Source organism: Equus przewalskii, chromosome 10, assembly GCF_037783145.1.
Source record: "Equus przewalskii isolate Varuska chromosome 10, EquPr2, whole genome shotgun sequence".
NCBI classification, from domain to species: domain Eukaryota; kingdom Metazoa; phylum Chordata; class Mammalia; order Perissodactyla; family Equidae; genus Equus; species Equus przewalskii.
The window spans coordinates 52,134,122-52,152,772 of NC_091840.1; the positions used below are offsets into that span (position 1 = coordinate 52,134,122).

An 18,651-nucleotide genomic window follows, 5' to 3' on the forward strand; every position below is an offset into this window, starting at 1 on the left:
TGTGCTAAGGATGACAATAATGTCATCTTTAATGTGTCATAATCTCTTAGAGTTAATATTGAATTACTTAAAGTAAAATACAATATAGAAACTTTGCCAACAGTATTCCCCTTAACCCAGCACCCATCCTTAGTCCTATTATTTTCATATATAGGAATTTATATTATAAACTCATCAATACAATATTATAAATTTTGCTTTAAATAGTATAAATCTTCTCAAGAATCTAAGAGAAGAATAGAAAGAATATGCCTTTTGTGCTTAACCAGATATTTGAGCTTTTCTGATGCTCTTGATTCTGTCTTAAATATTTAAGTTACCATCTGGTGAAATTTCCTTTCAACCTAAAGAAATTTGTTCAGCATTTTTAAAAAATATAGATCTCTGGTGAAGAATTCTCTCAGTTTTCATTTATCCGAAACCATCTTTTTTTTTTTTTAACACTTTGCCTTTGAAGAATAGTTGTTTCATCGGTTATAGAATTCTTGGCTGATAGTTTTGTATTCATTCATTCATTTGAATACATCATTCCAATGCCTTCTGGCTTCCACAGTTTCTAATGAGAAGTCATTCTGTATCTTATTATTGTTCCCCTCTTTGTAATGTTTCATTTTTCTCTGTCTATTTTCAAGATTTTCTCTTTGTTTTTGTTTTTTATCAGTTTGACGCTGATGTGTCTTGAGGTGGCTTTCTTTGTGTTTATCCTGCTTAGGATTTGTTAAGATTTTTGGATCTGTAAGCTGATGTCTTCCACTAAGTTGGAAAGTTTTCAGCCATTATTCCTTCAAAAATTTTCACCTTTTCTTTCCCCTATCCTCCTGAGATTCAAATTATACATCTGTTAAATAATTTGATATTGTCCCCTAGATCTTTAGGCTGTTCATTTTTCTTCTTTTTCTCTCTGTTTTTTTCATCATGTAATTTCCATTAAACCCACCTTCAAGTTCACAGGTTCTTTTGCCATCTCTAATCTGTTATGGAGCCCATCTAGTAAATTTTTTATTTCAGTTATTGTCCTTTTCAGCAAAGAATTTACATGTATACGTATAGGTGTATATATTTATTATAATAGTATATAATTATACTATTATACATATATAGTTGCTAGATCCCTGTTGAGATTACCTATCTGTCCATTTATTGATATCATAGTTTCCTTTAATACTTTGAACATATTTTCAGTAGTTGCTTTGAAGTCTTTGTCTGTTAATCCAATACTTCAGTCTACGTGGAATCAGTTTATTTTGACTGCCTTGTTCCTGAATCATACTTTCCTATTTCTTTGCATGTCTGATTATTTTTTCTTGTAAACTTGGTATTATAGATAATACACTGCAGTAACTCTGAATTCTGTAGTGTTCTCTGAGGATTGTTGGCCTGGACTCAAACTGAAAATTTGGTCTCCCTCATAGTATGCAGCAGCTGGTGTTCTCATGGCTCCCACCTACTACTACTTTTTTATACTGGCTCTGGGTTCTCCTGTGGGCTTGCATAATTTGACAGTCACTCAAGGATTTATGCAGAGATGCAGCTTGTCCTCTCCAGAGTTTCCTTGCTTCTAGGAATTTCCCATTAATTTCCAGGTGTTCTTCTAACTTTAGGCCCTGGCTTCTGACACTTTAAGCCTGTAAGGTTCAGCTTTCTGCCACCCAGGCTGAGCACAGTTGGTGAATGTTTTCAGTTAAAAAGACCAAAAACTCTCAGATTGACCCCACATAGCTCTGTCTTCAAAAATAGAACCCTAACAACAACAAAAAATCAATAGAATAAAAAAAGAAAAGTTGAATCCTCTCTGATATCTGCCTGGTTTGTCTTTCTTGGGGTTTCCCCCACACATGTAGAATTTAGCTGTGAGACAGGAATTTGGGCAGTTTTTATAATCAGAATTTAGGTCTTACTCCTGTGGTTCTCTTGCTGCCAGGATTACCCCTTTATAGTGCAGCTGGTTTCCAGTCCTTCACTCCAATCTCCAGCACTTTTAGTGGGTAAGGCTGTGGTTTTTCTGCCATCTTTTTCTTCAGCCACCATAGCTATGGGAGTTGGGGCACCCTCAGTTTAGAAAGCCACACAGTAACGACTCTTAGCCCTTTCCAGTTGCATTTTTAAAAGAGTAAACTTTTCTTGACTTCTGTCTACTTTTAAACATTTTCAGTATCTTTAGGATTTTTTGTTCCTGTTATTGTTCATTTTATCAAGTTTTTATAATTGTTGTCTGTGGGAAGGTTTGTGTGGCCACTTCACTGCTCCAACGTTACAAGAAGTACTCTCTGCTTGTGCTTTTGAGCTGTATTTTTCTGCATTTTTGTTTCTCTATGAATCTTATGTGGCTGATTTCTATTTATCCTCAATGTTTCTGGCCAATTTGATGATAATCTTTCCTGCTTTCTTGACTTGTTAGTGAAAAAATCTATATATATCTGTATCTACATTTACATCAGCCTCTACCCCTATCTCTGTCTCGATCATCTCTATCTCTACCTTTATGTCTGCCTTCATTTCATGAGATTTGTAGATGGGTGGGAGGGAGCACATGGGCCTAGCGCACTGTCTTGAACCAGTCGGTTTGTTTCTTTCTGGAACATAACCTCTCAGATCCTAAACTAAGGATGATGTGCTGCTTGAATGGCTCATTTTTGGACTCGGCTTGACTCCTGAGGAAGTGGACTGCCCATCAAGGGTAGGGAGAGTTTGGAAAGTTCTCTAGGTGCATTCATCCTGTGATATTTTATTTTCATGAGGAGTCCATACACCTCTTTAAAACGTCACTTTCCCCAAAGGAAGAGCTCATTCACTGAAGGCGGTATCCAATATAAAACATCTCTTATTTTAAATAAATATTAACAATCTAATGTTGGCTCGGTTCGACCTCTGTTAATCAGGACTGTCTGGCCAGGAGCTCTACCTCATCTGCTGTCCTGTTCCAGCACTTACTCTTTCTGAGTAACTAGTCCAGCAGTATAATTTTATCTCTGAACCCCAAAGCTAAATTTGAGGAAAAGATTCACTTACTTTTCTATTAATTCCAATGTAAGTAGACCTGAAAATAAGAGAGTGGGACTCTCTTTTTATGAATGTGATTATCACGATAGGTAGAAATTTCTTTAGAAGTACTTACATCTAAAAGTTAGCTCAGTCTCCACAGAGACTGTAGTAGAAATTCACACTTATAAAGCAGATGGATTTCATTGTATCTCAGTATTACTCCTTTTTCTTTTCCAAATTGGAATAATCTGTACTTTTTGGACATATTAGTATTTTTCATTATATTTACAAGTTGTCTTTTTCCAAAAAAATCCTAACAGACCAATTACTTGGATTCTCTTCCTTGTCCACAATGTCACATTTTCTCATAACTAGGAAAAGAAGTGTTTTGAGTTATCTGCAAACATGAATTCTAGCACCTTTGTCATTGTTTTCTTCGAAATTTTAATAAGATTGTCTACTTTACAGGAAGGTTTGTTTAACCTCTTTTAATATAAATATTCCATGATGTATTTTATCTCAAGAAATGTTACTTACTATCCTCCAGTCTACCAGGACATTGAAAGACTCTTAAACGACATTTCTTTTTTGAGCAACTTTATCCCAATTCTTTCTCAAGGGAAGAGACTACAAAAGACTTTCCACAGATAATTTGAGGGCATCAAATGCCATTTTACACAAGAAGTCTGTAAGCCCATCAAGCCATGAGATAATTGGTGCTTAAGAAGCACCTATGTCCTTGTGAAACACATGTTAGTGTCATGCATCTAAGAAACACTGTGCATCTTTTACGGCTGCATCTCTTATTCACTCAGTGGCTTCTTTGCAGTGGCACTGCTGAGCTGTTTGCCACCTGTGCCAAGAAAGACATCAGGGTGTGGCACACGCTGTCCAACAGGGAGCTGCTGCGGATCACTGTACCCAACATGACCTGCCATGGCATCGATTTCATGAGAGACGGCAAGAGCATCATTTCTGGTAATGTCCACACGCCAAGATTCGGCTTTGGGCTGTGTCTGTGGCTTTGGTTCTTGTCATTCTCGTTCTACATTAGTCGCTGTATCTGGATAACCTGGAACAGCCCACTGTCCACCCCCTCCTTGCTCCTAGTCTAGGCTCTCTTTGGAGCTCTCTTCCAGCCGGAAGACTTTCTGAGCTGGGAAGAACCAAATAGCAACTTCTTTTCTCCCAAATTGCTGCATATAGCCCGTAGCATTCTCTCTAGCAGGGAAATTTAGTAATTCAATTACAAAATGGATTTGAGACTTTAGTGAGTACAGGGCACTTATGTTAGAACCTGTTTTGTTGTCCAAGAGATAAAAACCTCACAAACGAAGTTGTGCCTCAAAGGGAATTTATTTTATTATTTTTAGTTTTTTAAAGATTTTATTGTTTTTCCTTTTGCTCCCCAAAGCCCCCCAGTACACAGTTGTATATTCTTCGTTGTGGGTCCTTCTAGTTGTGGCATGTGGGATGCTGCCTCAGCGTGGTTTAGATGAGCAGTGCCATGTCCGCGCCCAGGATTCGAACCAACGAAACACTGGCCCGCCTGCAGCGGAGCGCGCGAACTTAACCACTCGGCCACGGGGCCAGCCCCTGGGAATTTATTTTTAACTCAATTTTTTTTATTGAGTTTATGATAGTTTACAATCTTGTAAAATTTCAGTTGTACTTTATTGTTTGTCAGTCGTGTTGTAGGTGCACCCCTTCACCCTTTGTGCCGACCCCCCACCCCACCTTTCCTCTGGTAGCCACTAATCTGTTCTCTTTGTCCACATGTTTAAATTCCTCATATGAGTGGAGTCATACAGAGATTGTCCTTCTCTGTCTGGCTTATTTCACTTAACATAATTCCCTCAAGGTTCATCCATGTTGTTGTGAATGGAATGATTTTATTCTTTTTTTATGGCTGAGTAATATTCCATTGTGTATACATACCATATTAACTCAATTATTTTTTGTCAAAATATTTTAACATAAATTATAGACACCATGATATTCTACCTCTAAATACTTCAGTATACATCTCTGAAAATCTATAAAATAATAATTTCTTCATATCATCTTAAGTTCAATTCATATACAAATTTCCCCAATGGTCAAAAAGTAAACTCACTGGTTCACATCAATGAAAATTCAAGTGGAGTTTTAGGCGGAGCTATTAAAATGGTGATACGAGGAACCCATCTCATCCCCTTTTCTTGGCTCTATCTCCGCTGTGTTGGCCTCTTCCTTGGGCATGTCTTCTCACATAGTGGCCCCCAGGACCTCTTGGTTTACATTACACTTAGAGCTAACAAACCCTCAGGTCGTTATCACCTCCCTTGTTTGCTTACACCCCACAACCATTTGACCCTAAAGGCTCTCACTTTAGAGTATATCCAAGATTCTATCGCTTCTCATCATCTCTTCCCTTGTCTCAGCCACTATCATCTCTCTCCTAGATTATCCTCATAACTTCCTACCAGTTCTCCCTGCTTCTCCCCTTTCTCACCACCCTTCTCCCCCAGTCTACTCTCAACACAGAAGCCAGAAATCTCTTTTGAAAGTGTAATTCAGGTCATGCCATTTCTAGAGCTCAAAGGTCTTAGGTAGTAAAAGACAAAGTCCCTGCAGTTGCCTACAAGGCCCTATGTGACCTTCTCCTCCCCCACCTCCACCTTCTTACCTCTGTCTTTGTCTGTTCCCACTCACTCCCACTAGCCATATTTACTTCTTTGCCGTTCCTCAAACACATTGCATATAAGGCCTTTGCTCTAGCTGTTCAGTGTGCCTGGAATCTTCTTTCCCCAGATAGCCCCAAGACTCATTTCTCACCCCCTCACTTCCTCAAATCTTTGTTGAGATGGGATCTACCTTGGGCATCCTATTTAAAATTGCTGAGGTCAAGAGGTGACACTAAAGCTGATGGGAAGGAGCCAGCCACATGAAGACCTGGGGGAAGAACATTCCAGGCAGAAGGAACAGCAAGTGCAAAGGCTCTGAGTTGGGAAATCACTGGTGTATTTGAGAAAGAGAAACAGGACCAGTGTGTATGGAGCTTTGTGGGTAAGGTTGGGGTCAGGGTTAAGGGAGAGTGGTAATAGAGGAGGTTGAAGAGTTAGAGGGCAGAGACTAGCTACTGTGGAGGATAGAGGAGGTGAACTTTCCTTACAAGTATAGTGGGAAAAGCTTATGAAAGTTCTTGATCAAGGAGGTGACATGGTTTTAAGAGGTTCACTCTGATTCCTGCATGGATAACTGATTATAGGGGAACAAGAGTCTAAGGCCAGGGAGAAAGCTGTTATAATAATCCAGGGAAGGGATGCTGGTGGCTTGGACAAGGGTGGTCTCAGTGGAGGAGTTAAGAAGTGGCCAGATTAAGGATTTTTTTTTTTTCCTCCCCAAAGCCCCAATACATAGTTGTATATCCTAGTTGTAAGTCCTTCTAATTCTTCTTTGTGACCCATTGCCACAGCATGGCTACTGACAGACAAGTGGTGTGGTTCTGCACCCGGGAACCGAACCCCGGCCTCTGAAGCAGAGTGTGCTAAACTTTAACCACTAGGCCATCAGGGCTAGCTCTTGGGATGTTTTTTAACTATAGAGTTGATGGGATTTGCTGATGGATTGGAGGTTGGGTTGGGTTGGGTTGGGTGGATGGAATAGAGAGGAGTCAAGAATGACTCTGAAGTTCTTGGTTTGAGCAACTGGATGGATGGTGGCCACTTTTATTGAAAGGAGGAAGGTGATGGGAATGGGGGAACATCAGGTTTAAAGGTGGGAGGAGGGGTGGGAAGCCAACATTTATTTGGAGATGTCAAATTATCCATCCCAGGTGCAATATCAACCCGCTAGCTGAATGTACAAGCTTTGCAGCTCATGGGAGAGGTGGAAGCTGGCTCTCCCTTCCTTCCCACCCCAACTCCTCTCTCCTGGAGTGGGGTGCGCCTGGAGGCAGGCTCAACTAAGGCAAGCCACTGGTTTCCCTCAGCTGGGTGTGACCAGTTTGGGGAATCAGTGAGAGGAGGCTGATTCCTGGAAGTGTGTAGGGGACCGGCCTCTCTCCTCCATCACCACCCCTGCTCCCCAGGCCTAACTCTCATTTATGACTTAGGAGAACAACAGTCTGCGGAGGGAGCGTGAGTGTACTGATCCTGCTGCCTTTTGTGTCCCTTTCACGCCAGCGTGGGACGACGGCAAAATCCGGGCCTTCGCCCCAGAGACGGGCCGGTTGATGTATGTCATTAACAATGCCCACAGGATCGGAGTGACCGCCATCGCTACCACCAGTGACTGTAAAAGGATCATCAGCGGCGGTGGGGAAGGGGAGGTATTGTTCATGAAGGCAAAATCTTTTAGAAATAGTTCTCAATTTAGAGCAACTGCCTCATAGGAGGCCACTTACTTGATTTTTTTTACCTGTATTAGGAGTCAAACAGCACCAGATTAAGATTTTGATGAAACCCTAAAATACATCATCAATTGAATTTCTAGTAATATAAATACACATATAAATACATTTGGTCACAGAAAGGACCTTTAAGATACAGACATGAAGGCATTCTGTATGGAATCAAGCTGTGGATCGAAGTTGATGTTTTGCCAGTTTTGGAATATTTGTTTTTCCTTCAAAGACCATAGTTACATAAATTGTCTTTATCTTATCTTTTAAAGGAGATGCTATTTTTGGACTCAATTCTTTAATCTACCCAGACATTTTGACCATTATTGTAAAATTGTTCCACTCCACCTTCTCCTTCCATCATTTCGTGGAGCCTAAGACTTCATGTCAGTGTCTCCCGTCGCCAATTCCCCAGCTCTTTCCCTATGGCAACATGTTCCCTTTCCCGACATAGGACATTTTCTTTTCCTTTTCTTTTCTTCATGCTATCATAGGAATGACTTATCAGGGAGAAGAAGGATACAGCATCTTGATGTTGCCTTTAGCAGAGTTGGGGCCAAGCAGAGTAGTGGCTGAGTGTTTGGGTTCTGGAGTCACACTGCCTGGGCTCACATTTCACTTTCACCATTTCCCAGCTGCGTGATCTGGGTCATGTTCTTTAACCTCTCTGTGCTTCAGTTTCCTGGGTGTAAAATGAAGACAACAATACTCCTATTCATGAGACATTTTACACTCTTAATTTTGTACTAAGTCTTCAAAGTCTGGTGTGCATTTTACATTCAGAGCACATCTCCCTCTGGACTAGCCACATGGCGGGTGCTCCATAGACACGTCTAGCCCTGGACCATCCACTCTGTTCTCTGCCTACCACTGCCTTCAAGGCTTTACTCTCTTCCCTCATCCCTTCAGCCACACTGTTGCTGACACCCTCAGCATCCTTGCTCCCTTAGTCTTTTGGGACATCTGCCTTGCTGATGCCCAGACTTGGCTTGGACCAGACCATCTGCACTCTGGGTGCCTGCGCCTGGCTGATGAGGGCTGTCCAGGAAACCACACGTTACAGATTCATTGCCCTGGGCCCCGCTCAGCAATCTTTTCACAGTGTCGGCTCCTCCTCCCGTTCCCCACAGTGACTGCAGACCTTTTCTTCCAAAAGACATGGTCTTCAAGGCCTTTGTGAGTACTAGAGACCAAGGCTGCTGGTCAGCAGATGTGCACTGCGTGTGCACGAATGTAGCAGTTGCTAAAATACTCACGTACTTCCACTTTCATTGGTAAATGGCCATTGCCTGAGGACCCCAGTCCCACCACCAAGTCCCCTCCCCCTAAGCATACCCAAAACTCTCTGCAATCCCACAACTAAAGAGCTAATGCCCAGCTCTTCCAAAGTTCCAGTCCTAGGGCTGTTTGGCTGGTGCCCACACCATACTAGTTAGAAAATTTTAATTTGCTAATGACGGAACGTACACCTTCACATGTAGCAGGATTTCGAGATGAGGGATTTGTTTTCTTTGGCAGTGGTCACCATCCCATCCCGTGTCATAACATAGGGCATTATTTGGACCCCATAGCAATTAATACAGCCCAGCTTATTTGGCATCACCTCATGCTGCCTCATTTTCTTTACTTTGACAATGTAGGAGGTGTCTTAGAATCTTTTTCTTACTTCGTTTAAGGTTATTTTTCTCTTTTCTGGTACAAATAAGTCTAGTCTATTATTTATCCTAACTGGTTTTTAGTCTGGTGTTCACCAGACTACTGTCCTTTCATCGTCTTGTAATACTTACGTGAGATCGTTTCTGCTCTCCTTATTTTTTATAAGTCCAATATTCACGATAAGAAGGTACACATATCTGACTACATTATTATGTTTTCTGGCATAGTTGTGTCAGAGTGTTTATCCATTACAGGACATACTATAGAAATGAAATCACTTTCCTTTTATTTATCCTTTTTATTACAGTTAGGGCATCATATTGACTGTTTTTGAAATGTTGTGTGTAGGTAGTTGTATTAACTATGAATTTCATTTCAAGATAGTAAAGGGATGTTAGAAAATATTTGTTATAGAAAGTGGGTGTTGACTTTGGTGGGGTTGAGAACCATTGATTTTAAATGATTCATCAGCTGATGTGAAAGTTTAAATATGGCTCTGGGTACCCAAGAGATTTCCTGATGGCACCAGAAATTTGAGAGCAATTCTCAGCAGAAATGAGCAGACATATTATTTCACTTGGTTTAGCAGCAGCCTTTACATTATCAGTTTTAGCAGAGGGTGTCTGATAAATTTCTCAGCCCTATAAGTAGAAGCAGGTATAGGATCATTGGTAGCATTTTCCTGGCTCCATAGAAGAATATTTCTGTCCTACAACTTAGCATTCCCCTCCCATGCAGCTGAGATGAGAACAGGGAATTAAAGAAACAAGTCAAGCACAGGGAAGATGAAAAAGCTCTTGGAATCTTTTTGTATCCCTTCAAAAGTCCTCAGTTTGTATTAAGAGCCTGTGCTTTGTGGCTTTCAGGTGAGGGTGTGGCAGATAGGCTGCCAGACCCAGAAGCTGGAGGAGGCCCTGAAGGAGCACAAGTCCTCCGTGTCCTGCATTAGGGTGAAGAAGAACAATGAGGAGTGTGTCACGGCCAGCACGGATGGGACTTGCATCATTTGGGACCTTGTGTAGGTACCTGTGACGGGGAAGACGATGCGGCACTTACACCACCACCAATTCCAGCATTTTATTGAACTTGAGAGAAGATTCAAACGAAGGGCAGGAATCTTACTTAAGGCAACAGTAAAGGGATGTTCAGCAGAAGCCATTCATCTCCATGACTGTCCAGGGTTTACAGATGCTGTTAGAAAGGGTATAGTTTCCAGGAAGAGCTGGATGTTAGAAGTTTCTGGATGGCTAGGGAAGTAGCTTTCTGGATACACACAGTGAAGTAGGATTTAACTTACACTAATTCAACTCTAAGTACGCCCAAAAAAGGGAGAAGGGAAATAACTTCAATAATGTAGGCAGTTCCTGTGGTCATTCCACACTGTCCAGTCAAGCCCAGAATGAGCTTGCCATAGTGGGTGGGAGTAGGAGAGTGGCATAAATTTGCCCTTCCCCCTGAGCTGGCCACATTCTCAGGGACCCCCTGTACTGTGAGAATATCACTACCTCACAGAGTGCTTGACCCCAAGCTAATTAGACCAAAGCATGTGAACTGTACTGTTGGAGTAATTCAAAGGATTTTCAAGGATGATTTTTTGACTATATGCATTTTTGCTGTGTTTTTATTTAGAATTAGACCTATTTTCCCAACCCCTCTCCCCGCCCAGCACCCCTCTACCACTCCTAAGATGCCTCACCTCTCTGTCTAACTGCATCAGATAGACTTGAGGAGGTACAGAGGTGGGAGAAGAGACATCTATACCCATATCTACATTAGACATAGAAGTCTCCTCTTCCGCCTCCGTATAGATATATATAGATACATATGGATGGCAAAGGAATATGAAATGTTCTTGATTGGGGAGAAGAGACTGGGAACTAAAGGCAAAGGCAGAACACTTTTTATTTAATACATTAAAAAACAAAAACCAAAGCAAACCTCTGTCTTCTAGCCCTGCGTGTCTCTAACTTTGAAGTGCCTGAGGAATCACCTGGGGATCTTGTTAAAATGTAGATTTTGAATCAGTAGGTCTAGAGTGGCACCTGAGATTCTGCATTTATAACAAGCTCCCAGTGAGCCCCCTGGTGCTGGCCCGACACACTTGCAGGAGGTGTTAGCCTCCACCTGACCATCACACTTGAAAATATACAACTAGAAGGTGTTAAAAACCACAATCCAACTGAGCAAATTCGAAAAGCTAATTGGCTTAATTCAACCATTCATGAATCAGGCAGCATCCCATCCAGCAATTCGAAAGGAGCTCCAAGGAGCTATACAAAATGGGAAGCTTTTATAGGCAGAAAGGGGACAGGGACAAGAAAAGAATGGATTAACTTCCTACCTTTCCTTGGGGGATGGAAAGAGTCCATCAGGCGGATTACCTCACTACTGCTGACCAGCGCATTCCAGACTGGTGAAGATTACATTCCTGAGGGAAGTTGAAACTGCAATTAGGTTGGGTATTAAATCTCAGTTTGGTGTCGTGGCTTAGCACAAGTGACTCCATTTGGGGCCTGTTGTCTCTTTTTTAACAAAGGTATGTATAAACTTATTTCCATGGATGGTTTATGACCACCTCAAATCTTTAAAGTCTCCCTGTTGTGCAGCAAGAATATTTGCTTAATTTGTACCAAAAGCTTTAAAAAATGTTCTGCCCAGATACCATATTTGAAAACCTCCACAATGAGAAGAAACTGTGCAGAAGGTGCACTCTTTTTAGCCAGTAGAGCCTGGCCTGTGAAATGGCCACCCAGCCACATCATCTATGGAAGGAGAAGCGATATTTACCTACTTCTTGGTATAGCTTCTAAAGCAGTGTTTCTCAAACAATTGCACACATGAGAATCAACTGGGATGCTGATTGAAAACGCAGATCTGTGGGCCTCATCCCAACCTAAGAAATCCAAACCGCTAGAAGTAAAGCCCAATAATATCCATTTTTAAGAAGCCTTTCCCCACACTTTGCTGCTCAGCTTATAGGGACCTTCCCTTCAAATTGGTGGCCTCAAGAATAAGGTACCACGTGTGGAAGACAGCAGGTTGACTCTGAGTCTAGGCTCTCCTCCTCCTTCTCACTGGAACTGGAGACTTCCCATGGAGTTCTGCGTTTTGTCTTTAGATAAGGGCGCTGCCCAGCATCTTCTGACTCCCGCGAGAGGTGCAATGGGAGGATGCAGAAGTGGCGTGGGCAGACTAACAGGAAGTCTATTTGGGATAAATAGATCAACCCAAGTCCCAGCTGGTACCAAATCCAGTTTGAATAGGACGTAAGTTTTCTAGGGAAGAGAAAGTTGAGTTTCACAGCTTTTGAATCTATTTTTCAGGCGTCTTAGGAGGAATCAGATGATCCTGGCCAACACCTTATTCCAGTGTGTTTGTTACCACCCTGAAGAGTTCCAGATCATCACCAGTGGGACAGACAGAAAGGTGAGTACTCCAGCAAGAGGCAAGAGCTTTCTGGTACAAGAGAAAAGTAGTGAAGTGCTGTGGCCAAGGGTGCAGGTTGTGCGGTCGAGCCATGCCAGTTCAAACTACGGTGTCGCTGTTGGTGAGCCGTGTCACTTGGGAAATGCTATGTAAGTTTTTGGTGCCTTTGCCTCCTCGTCTGTAAAATGGAAATAACGATACCACTGACCTCATAGAGTGCTGTGAAGATTAAAGTCATACTTGAATATAATGCTAAAAGCAAGGGACACATAGTAGGTACTCAATAAGTATTGCTTTTCATTATTAGGAAATTTCAAAGCCTGGAACAGAATTGCTGTGCCCAAACCACTTGTCACTGTGACTAAATTCAAATCAAATGACAATAGAGCTCCTCATCTCTTCTTATCCCTCTACTTCATCAATATATTAACAGTTTTGTTAGCTGGGGAGTCCATGTCCTCGGATGAAAATTGGTCTTTCTTTTTGGGGGGAGATTTCTGCCTTAAAGTGAGCCAAGAGAGGCTTCAGGAAAGAGGCACGTGGAGACGTGAGGATGCTGGGGTGTCTTCCACCCTCCCAGCCATAGCAGATCGTGGCCTAATTACCTGCACATCCAATTAATAGATTTGGATTCCCCTAATTCAGACTTTAAGATAATTGAAGAAGAGGTTGCATATTTATCTTTTCACTAGCAACAGAAAAGCTGATGGAGTTAAAGCATAAAAATGTGCTGGGAAAAATACTAAAGGTGACTCCCCTCCGACCCCCAGCACCAAATTAGAATCGAGGAGTGGGGCTCTTTCCTGTTGAAGGTTCCCAGGTGACTGGGAAGTACTGTCTGAAGACACTTGGTCATAAAAATCCAAGAAACGTTGCCTGGTCCAACCAGGATTGGCCTGACACAGGTGGAATATTGTGGGAGGGCATGTTGGACTCTGTTCTAGCCTCTGTAGGTTGGCCTTCTTAGTGTCTTTGTGTCTCATCTGCCCAGTTGGCTTACGCCTGCCCATCCCCCAACCCCATGTTTGACTCGCTGTCTAAGTGGGCTTCCTCTTGGAACTGGGGTGGAATGGATATTACAGGGTGAATCACAACATCACTATAAATGCTTTGATATATGGTTCGTGAAGTTTCTAAATTAGTGTGACATCTGCCATATTCTAAGTTTCAGTTTATAAGACTTGAAACAGTCTATTTCCCTCTTATTAGAATTTTCACCAGAATATTCAAACCATAAATCATAAATCTGTAAAACTATTCTAAGTGCTGGGGACATGACCCTGTCCCTGTTATCGTGGAGCTTACTTACTTTACGTATTTATTTTGGGTGGGAGGGGATGGAATTGGACAGTACACATGTAAATGAAGACATGAATGAACTACGAGTAATAAGTGAACAGGATGAGATGAGATGGTGAAAGGGCTGAAATGAAAATAGAGCAGGTTAGATGATACCAGCTGAGGAGAAGGAAACTGCCTCAGCCAGGATGGTCAGCAAAGGCCTCCTTAAGAGGGGTGACATTTGAGCTGAGGCCTCAATGACAGAAGGACCTAGCCAAGCTTAGATCTCTGGGAAGACCATCCTAGGCAGAGGATTCTCCGGAAAGCCTGAGGCTCCATGAGGTTGCCCAGGAGAGGGTCACTTTGACCTCTTGACCCAAGAAAGCAAGGAACCAACTACTTAAATGGGTGTGATTCCTGAGAAACTAGGATTTTGGCATGCGTCTATACTCCTTTATGCTTTTACTATGAAAACAGAACTTTCTGTTAAAGCAATCAAGCATCAGTAGAAATTATAAAGTCAAAAAATACATATATATTTCGGGGCCAGCCAGGTGGCATAGTGGTTAAGTTTGTGCGCTCTGCTTTGGTGGCCTGGGGTTCACTGGTTCGGATCCCGGGTGTTGACACGGCACAACTCATCAAGCCATGCTGTGGCAGGCATGCCACATACAAAATAGGGTAAGATGAGCACAGATGTTAGCTCAGGGCCAATCTTCCTCAGCAAAAAGAGGAAGATTGGCAGCAGATGTTAGCTCAAGGCTAACCTTCCTCAAAAAAAAAACGAGGTTCAAAGTTCAAAAAGCAAAAGCAGTATATTCAGAGAAAAATCTCCTTTCTTTGAGCCTGTTTCCCCCCAACCCCTAAGCTAGTTCTCCTCCCCAGGAGCGGACCCACGTTATCACTTTGTCTTTAAACCCCACCCTGTAGAATGTTTTATTGCTTTGAGGCAGAAGAGAAAGCTGGGAATAGGGTGGGGTGAGGAAGAGAGAGGGTGGGCCACAGTAAGCCGGTGACCCTGTAAGGCCCAGCCTCCAGAGCTGTCTGCACTGCTCATTCCTCAAACTGAAGGCAGGAAACGCTTTCCCCTTCCACCAGGCCTGAAGCTTTGCTCTCCTGCTTTAAGAGCAGAGGCAGGAAAGTGGATGCCGTGGCTGTTTTCTTCTTTCTTTTACAGCTTGCTTCAGACTCCATCTGCTTAGTCTGATTGAAAGCACTTTCTGCCACAGTCCGGCTTTACCAGCATATCAACATCTCTTTAAATAGAATGCAAATTTAAAAACCAATACCAAAAATATTAAAATGGTTTCTCCACCCCCTGCTTTAGCCTATTTATAATTTCAGCCCGTATATCATCCCATAGTATATTTTTGCTACCTTCTATATAAAGTAGAACCATCTTATGTTAGCATGTGCGTGGATGATTCCACTGAGCTGAATTCTGCCTAATGCTTCTTTCCTGAATTCCAGATTGCTTACTGGGAGGTATTTGATGGGACAGTCATCAGAGAGTTGGAAGGCTCCTTGTCAGGGTCAATCAATGGTATGGATATCACACTGGAAGGAGTGTACTTTGTCACAGGTTAGTCCTGGGATAAGAAAAGAAAACCAAGCCCGGTTTATTTCAATGGGAACGTGGAACTCCAGGCAGGAGGCAATTGGAAGTGACTGCAAAAGGGTCTAAAGGGCAATGTGGTTAGATTCAGGCTGGAGCACCGCAGCCAGTGTGGCTGGAAAAGAAACACCCAGAAGTCACATTTCAGTGAATGGAAACATTTGCCCGGGAGCGTTAGGAGCACAAATAAAAGCTAAGCCTTATATTGCTTGTTTTTTTTCTGGTGGGCATCGTAATAGAAATGGGCCTTTAAATGGCTTAGGCTGCCCAGTGTGCTTTTCTCTGTTATTTTCTACTGACGTCTTAAATGCCAGGCTTTTAAATCAGCATTTCCAGGAGGCATTGGCCACACAACATGCCAATTGGAACAACACCAATATCATTTCCTGCCAAGCTCTTTGCTTCTTCAGGACATTAACAAATAAGTGCTCCCGATGATTTAAAGTTTCGCAAACACAGTTCCTTAGAGCAAGATAGAAAGCTAGCCACGGAGTGATCCCAATTACACACACAGACGTCTGTATACCTGTACACTTAGACAGAAAAGACTGGAAGGAGCTAAACCAAGATTTTATTAGTGGTTATTTCTGGGTGGTGGGGTCAAGGGTGATGTCGCCTCTTTGTATTTTTTTCCCCAAATTTACTCCAACAGATCTGGATTTTTATAATCAAGTAAAAGAATTATTATAAAGACAGATTTTTTTCTCCCTTTAAGTTTGCACACGGGGAATGTGTTGAAAAGGAGCCAGTTATTTGAAATCAGGGCTGTTTCTCTCTATTCTATTGCAGCAATGCCATATAACTGTTTGTCTTTTTCAGGGGGAAATGACCATCTGGTCAAAGTTTGGGATTATAACGAGGGTGAAGTGACTCACGTTGGGGTGGGACACAGTGGCAATATCACCCGCGTCCGGATAAGTCCAGGAAATCAGTACATCGTCAGCGTAAGCGCCGATGGAGCCATTCTGAGATGGAAGTACCCATCTGCCTCGTGAAGCGGCAGAGACTGCCTGGCGCACCACGCTGCACACGGTCCTGCTGAAGCTTGAGCTTAGATGGCACCAAGACTGGTCTTGATTTCGCACATCTGTGTTTTTTTTCTTTAGTCAAAATATTTTATGTTTTAAGTTTCTCCTTTCCTTTATAGAATGCATTTTACATTCTTAAATTGTATATTAAAATCAAAATATGTTCAAGAATAATTTGTCCAGACTGTAAGTAAGAGTTTTCTATTATGAATAGATTCCCAGATGTTGGTTCCTATCATAATCTGTTTTCTGTGACTCTGCCAAACCCACAGCCCCTCCTCATATTATTATTTTTTTTTTTTTGAGGAAGACTAGCCCTGAGCTAACATCTGCCAGTCCTCCTCTTTTTGCTGAGGAAGACTGGCCCTGAGCTAACATCTGCCAGTCCGCCTCTTTTTGCTGAGGAAGACTGGCCCTGAGCTAACATCCATGCCCATCTTCCTCTATTTTATATGTGGGACGCCTACCACAGCATGGCTTGCCGAGCGGTGCCATGTTCGCACCCGGGATTCAAACCTGCAATCCCCGGTCCCGCCTAAGTGGAACGGGCACACTTAACTGCTGCACCACCGGGCCAGTCCCCCTGCCTCATGTTTTTTCCACAGATGGCTTTGGGAAATCCTCTAAAAGGAAGGGAGGTGAGCTTACCTTCTCAATCAGCATTTCACTGGTCAAGCTTCGTGGGGTACGATGTGGATTTGAATCCAGATCTTGGGTAGGTTTCCTTTTTAAAAACTCTCTGAGCCTCTGTTTTCTCTTTTGTAAAGCAAGAATAAATTTCTGCTCAAAAGATTCTTGTGACAATTAAGTGAAATAATGTATTAAAGCATTGGCAGAGTTCCTGACACACAGAGTTAAACATGAATTATGGTGCTTTCTCCGAGAAAATGTGTGTTGTTGGGGATCTTAGGGTGATTATCAAAGATGAAATTTCAAAGATGCTTTTTTGGAGTTTGGCCATAAAATCTTTCTGTTGTACTTACCATCAGAAGGGCGAGGGAATGGACCTTTTGTATTAATCATCCAACCAGGTATGCTTTCCCAGATAGGGTAAATAATGGCATCTTCCAGAAACAGCTCAGGTCTCCAATGCACAGCGGTCTTTTGTTCTAAGCATATTCTTTATCACTTAACTAATGCTTCTTTTTTGCTGCTGCCCTTTTTGACATACAAAGGTGGATATTTAATAAATGGTCACACATTTATCCAATAATAAGTAGCATTTCAGGCTGTTGACATAGTAATGCATCCTGCTGATCTCTTTTTGAACTAGAAATTGGTGAGAAATCCATTTTGTAAGACTTTGCCTGATTAATTATAAACCTGACAGTTACAGGGTAAAGCGAGCACAGGCCCTCAGAGTTACCCCGGGAATCAAGGGCGGGGCAAGGCCAAGCCCAAGCCCATTCTGATTGGGCAACAATCCAGCAGGGATCTCACGTCAAGGAGCGAACAGAAGACCGCGTAGGGGGCGCGCCTGGGAGCCGAAACACTTCCTGGTAAGCAAATACCTGTACTGAGGTTGGAAAGAGGCAACTTTTGAGTGGCAGTCCGCAGACCTCGGTCCAGTTCCCGTTTCCCTGCTTACGGGTCTTGTGGCCTCGGTAGGTTGCGTTAACCTCTCTAAGCCCGTTTCTTCACCATTTGAAGCCAGGATGATCAAGCCTTGCTTGCAAGCTTTTGGAAAATGACTCTAACCTAGTCTCTAGTTTAAAAAAGCAAACGTATAACTATCGCGGCTGTTTCACGCGGGGCAACTTGGGGTCCCAGTTCTCGTCCCAGGATGGCGGGTCCAGGCAAAGGCTCTGCCTGCCCTACGGCGCAAACCGGCTGGAAGGAGGTGGCGCCACCTGTCCGCACATACCTGTGCTTGCCGAGGAGCCAGCGCTCACAAAAGCGACCCCCACCCCTTCACAGCTCCCAGTGCACGCCTCTCACTACTCCAGAGGCTGCCAGTGGACAGTCTTCCTCTCCCTTTTCTTCATATTCACCTGGACGTAATTACAAGAAACTTAAAAATTGCCAGGGCTTTGTAATTTACTAGGCGCTTCCAAATTTATCGTTCCTGTTATTTCCACAGCTTGAAGCCTGGGAGGGGAATAGGAGCAGAGGTTAAATTCAGGTCCGTCTGTTTACACGCTGTAAGGAAGGGTGGGGAACTCGAACTCAGCGACTCCCAGTGCTTTTATTCCCTGTCCGCGCCGCGGGGGGCGGGCCCCGGCGGGGGTGGGGGCGGCCTGGCGCTGCCCTTGGGCGGGCCTTACGGCTGGATTCCCGCG

At 42.9% G+C, this 18,651-nt stretch overlaps 1 protein-coding gene and 1 long non-coding RNA gene across 2 annotated transcripts in view; one reads left to right on the top strand and one right to left on the bottom strand.

Annotated features, from left to right (window-relative positions):
- The window catches only part of CFAP52 (cilia and flagella associated protein 52), a 40,595-nt gene extending 24,052 nt beyond the window's left edge, over window positions 1-16,543 (top strand). Inside the window, exons 9-14 of the mRNA XM_008529292.2 lie at window positions 3,812-3,960; window positions 7,149-7,294; window positions 9,889-10,040; window positions 12,346-12,448; window positions 15,200-15,311; window positions 16,164-16,543. Coding sequence (XP_008527514.1) covers window positions 3,812-3,960; window positions 7,149-7,294; window positions 9,889-10,040; window positions 12,346-12,448; window positions 15,200-15,311; window positions 16,164-16,339 — 838 coding nt within the window. The 3' untranslated portion in view covers window positions 16,340-16,543. The remainder of the gene's footprint in view (window positions 1-3,811; window positions 3,961-7,148; window positions 7,295-9,888; window positions 10,041-12,345; window positions 12,449-15,199; window positions 15,312-16,163) is intronic.
- LOC103556975 (uncharacterized) lies at window positions 7,290-18,582 on the bottom strand. Its single transcript, XR_546336.2, has 3 exons — window positions 17,356-18,582; window positions 11,364-11,450; window positions 7,290-8,048 (listed from the first exon to the last, which is right to left on the bottom strand). It is a non-coding gene; the product is annotated as an uncharacterized lncRNA (long non-coding RNA).
- Window positions 18,583-18,651: the final 69 nt, after the last annotated feature.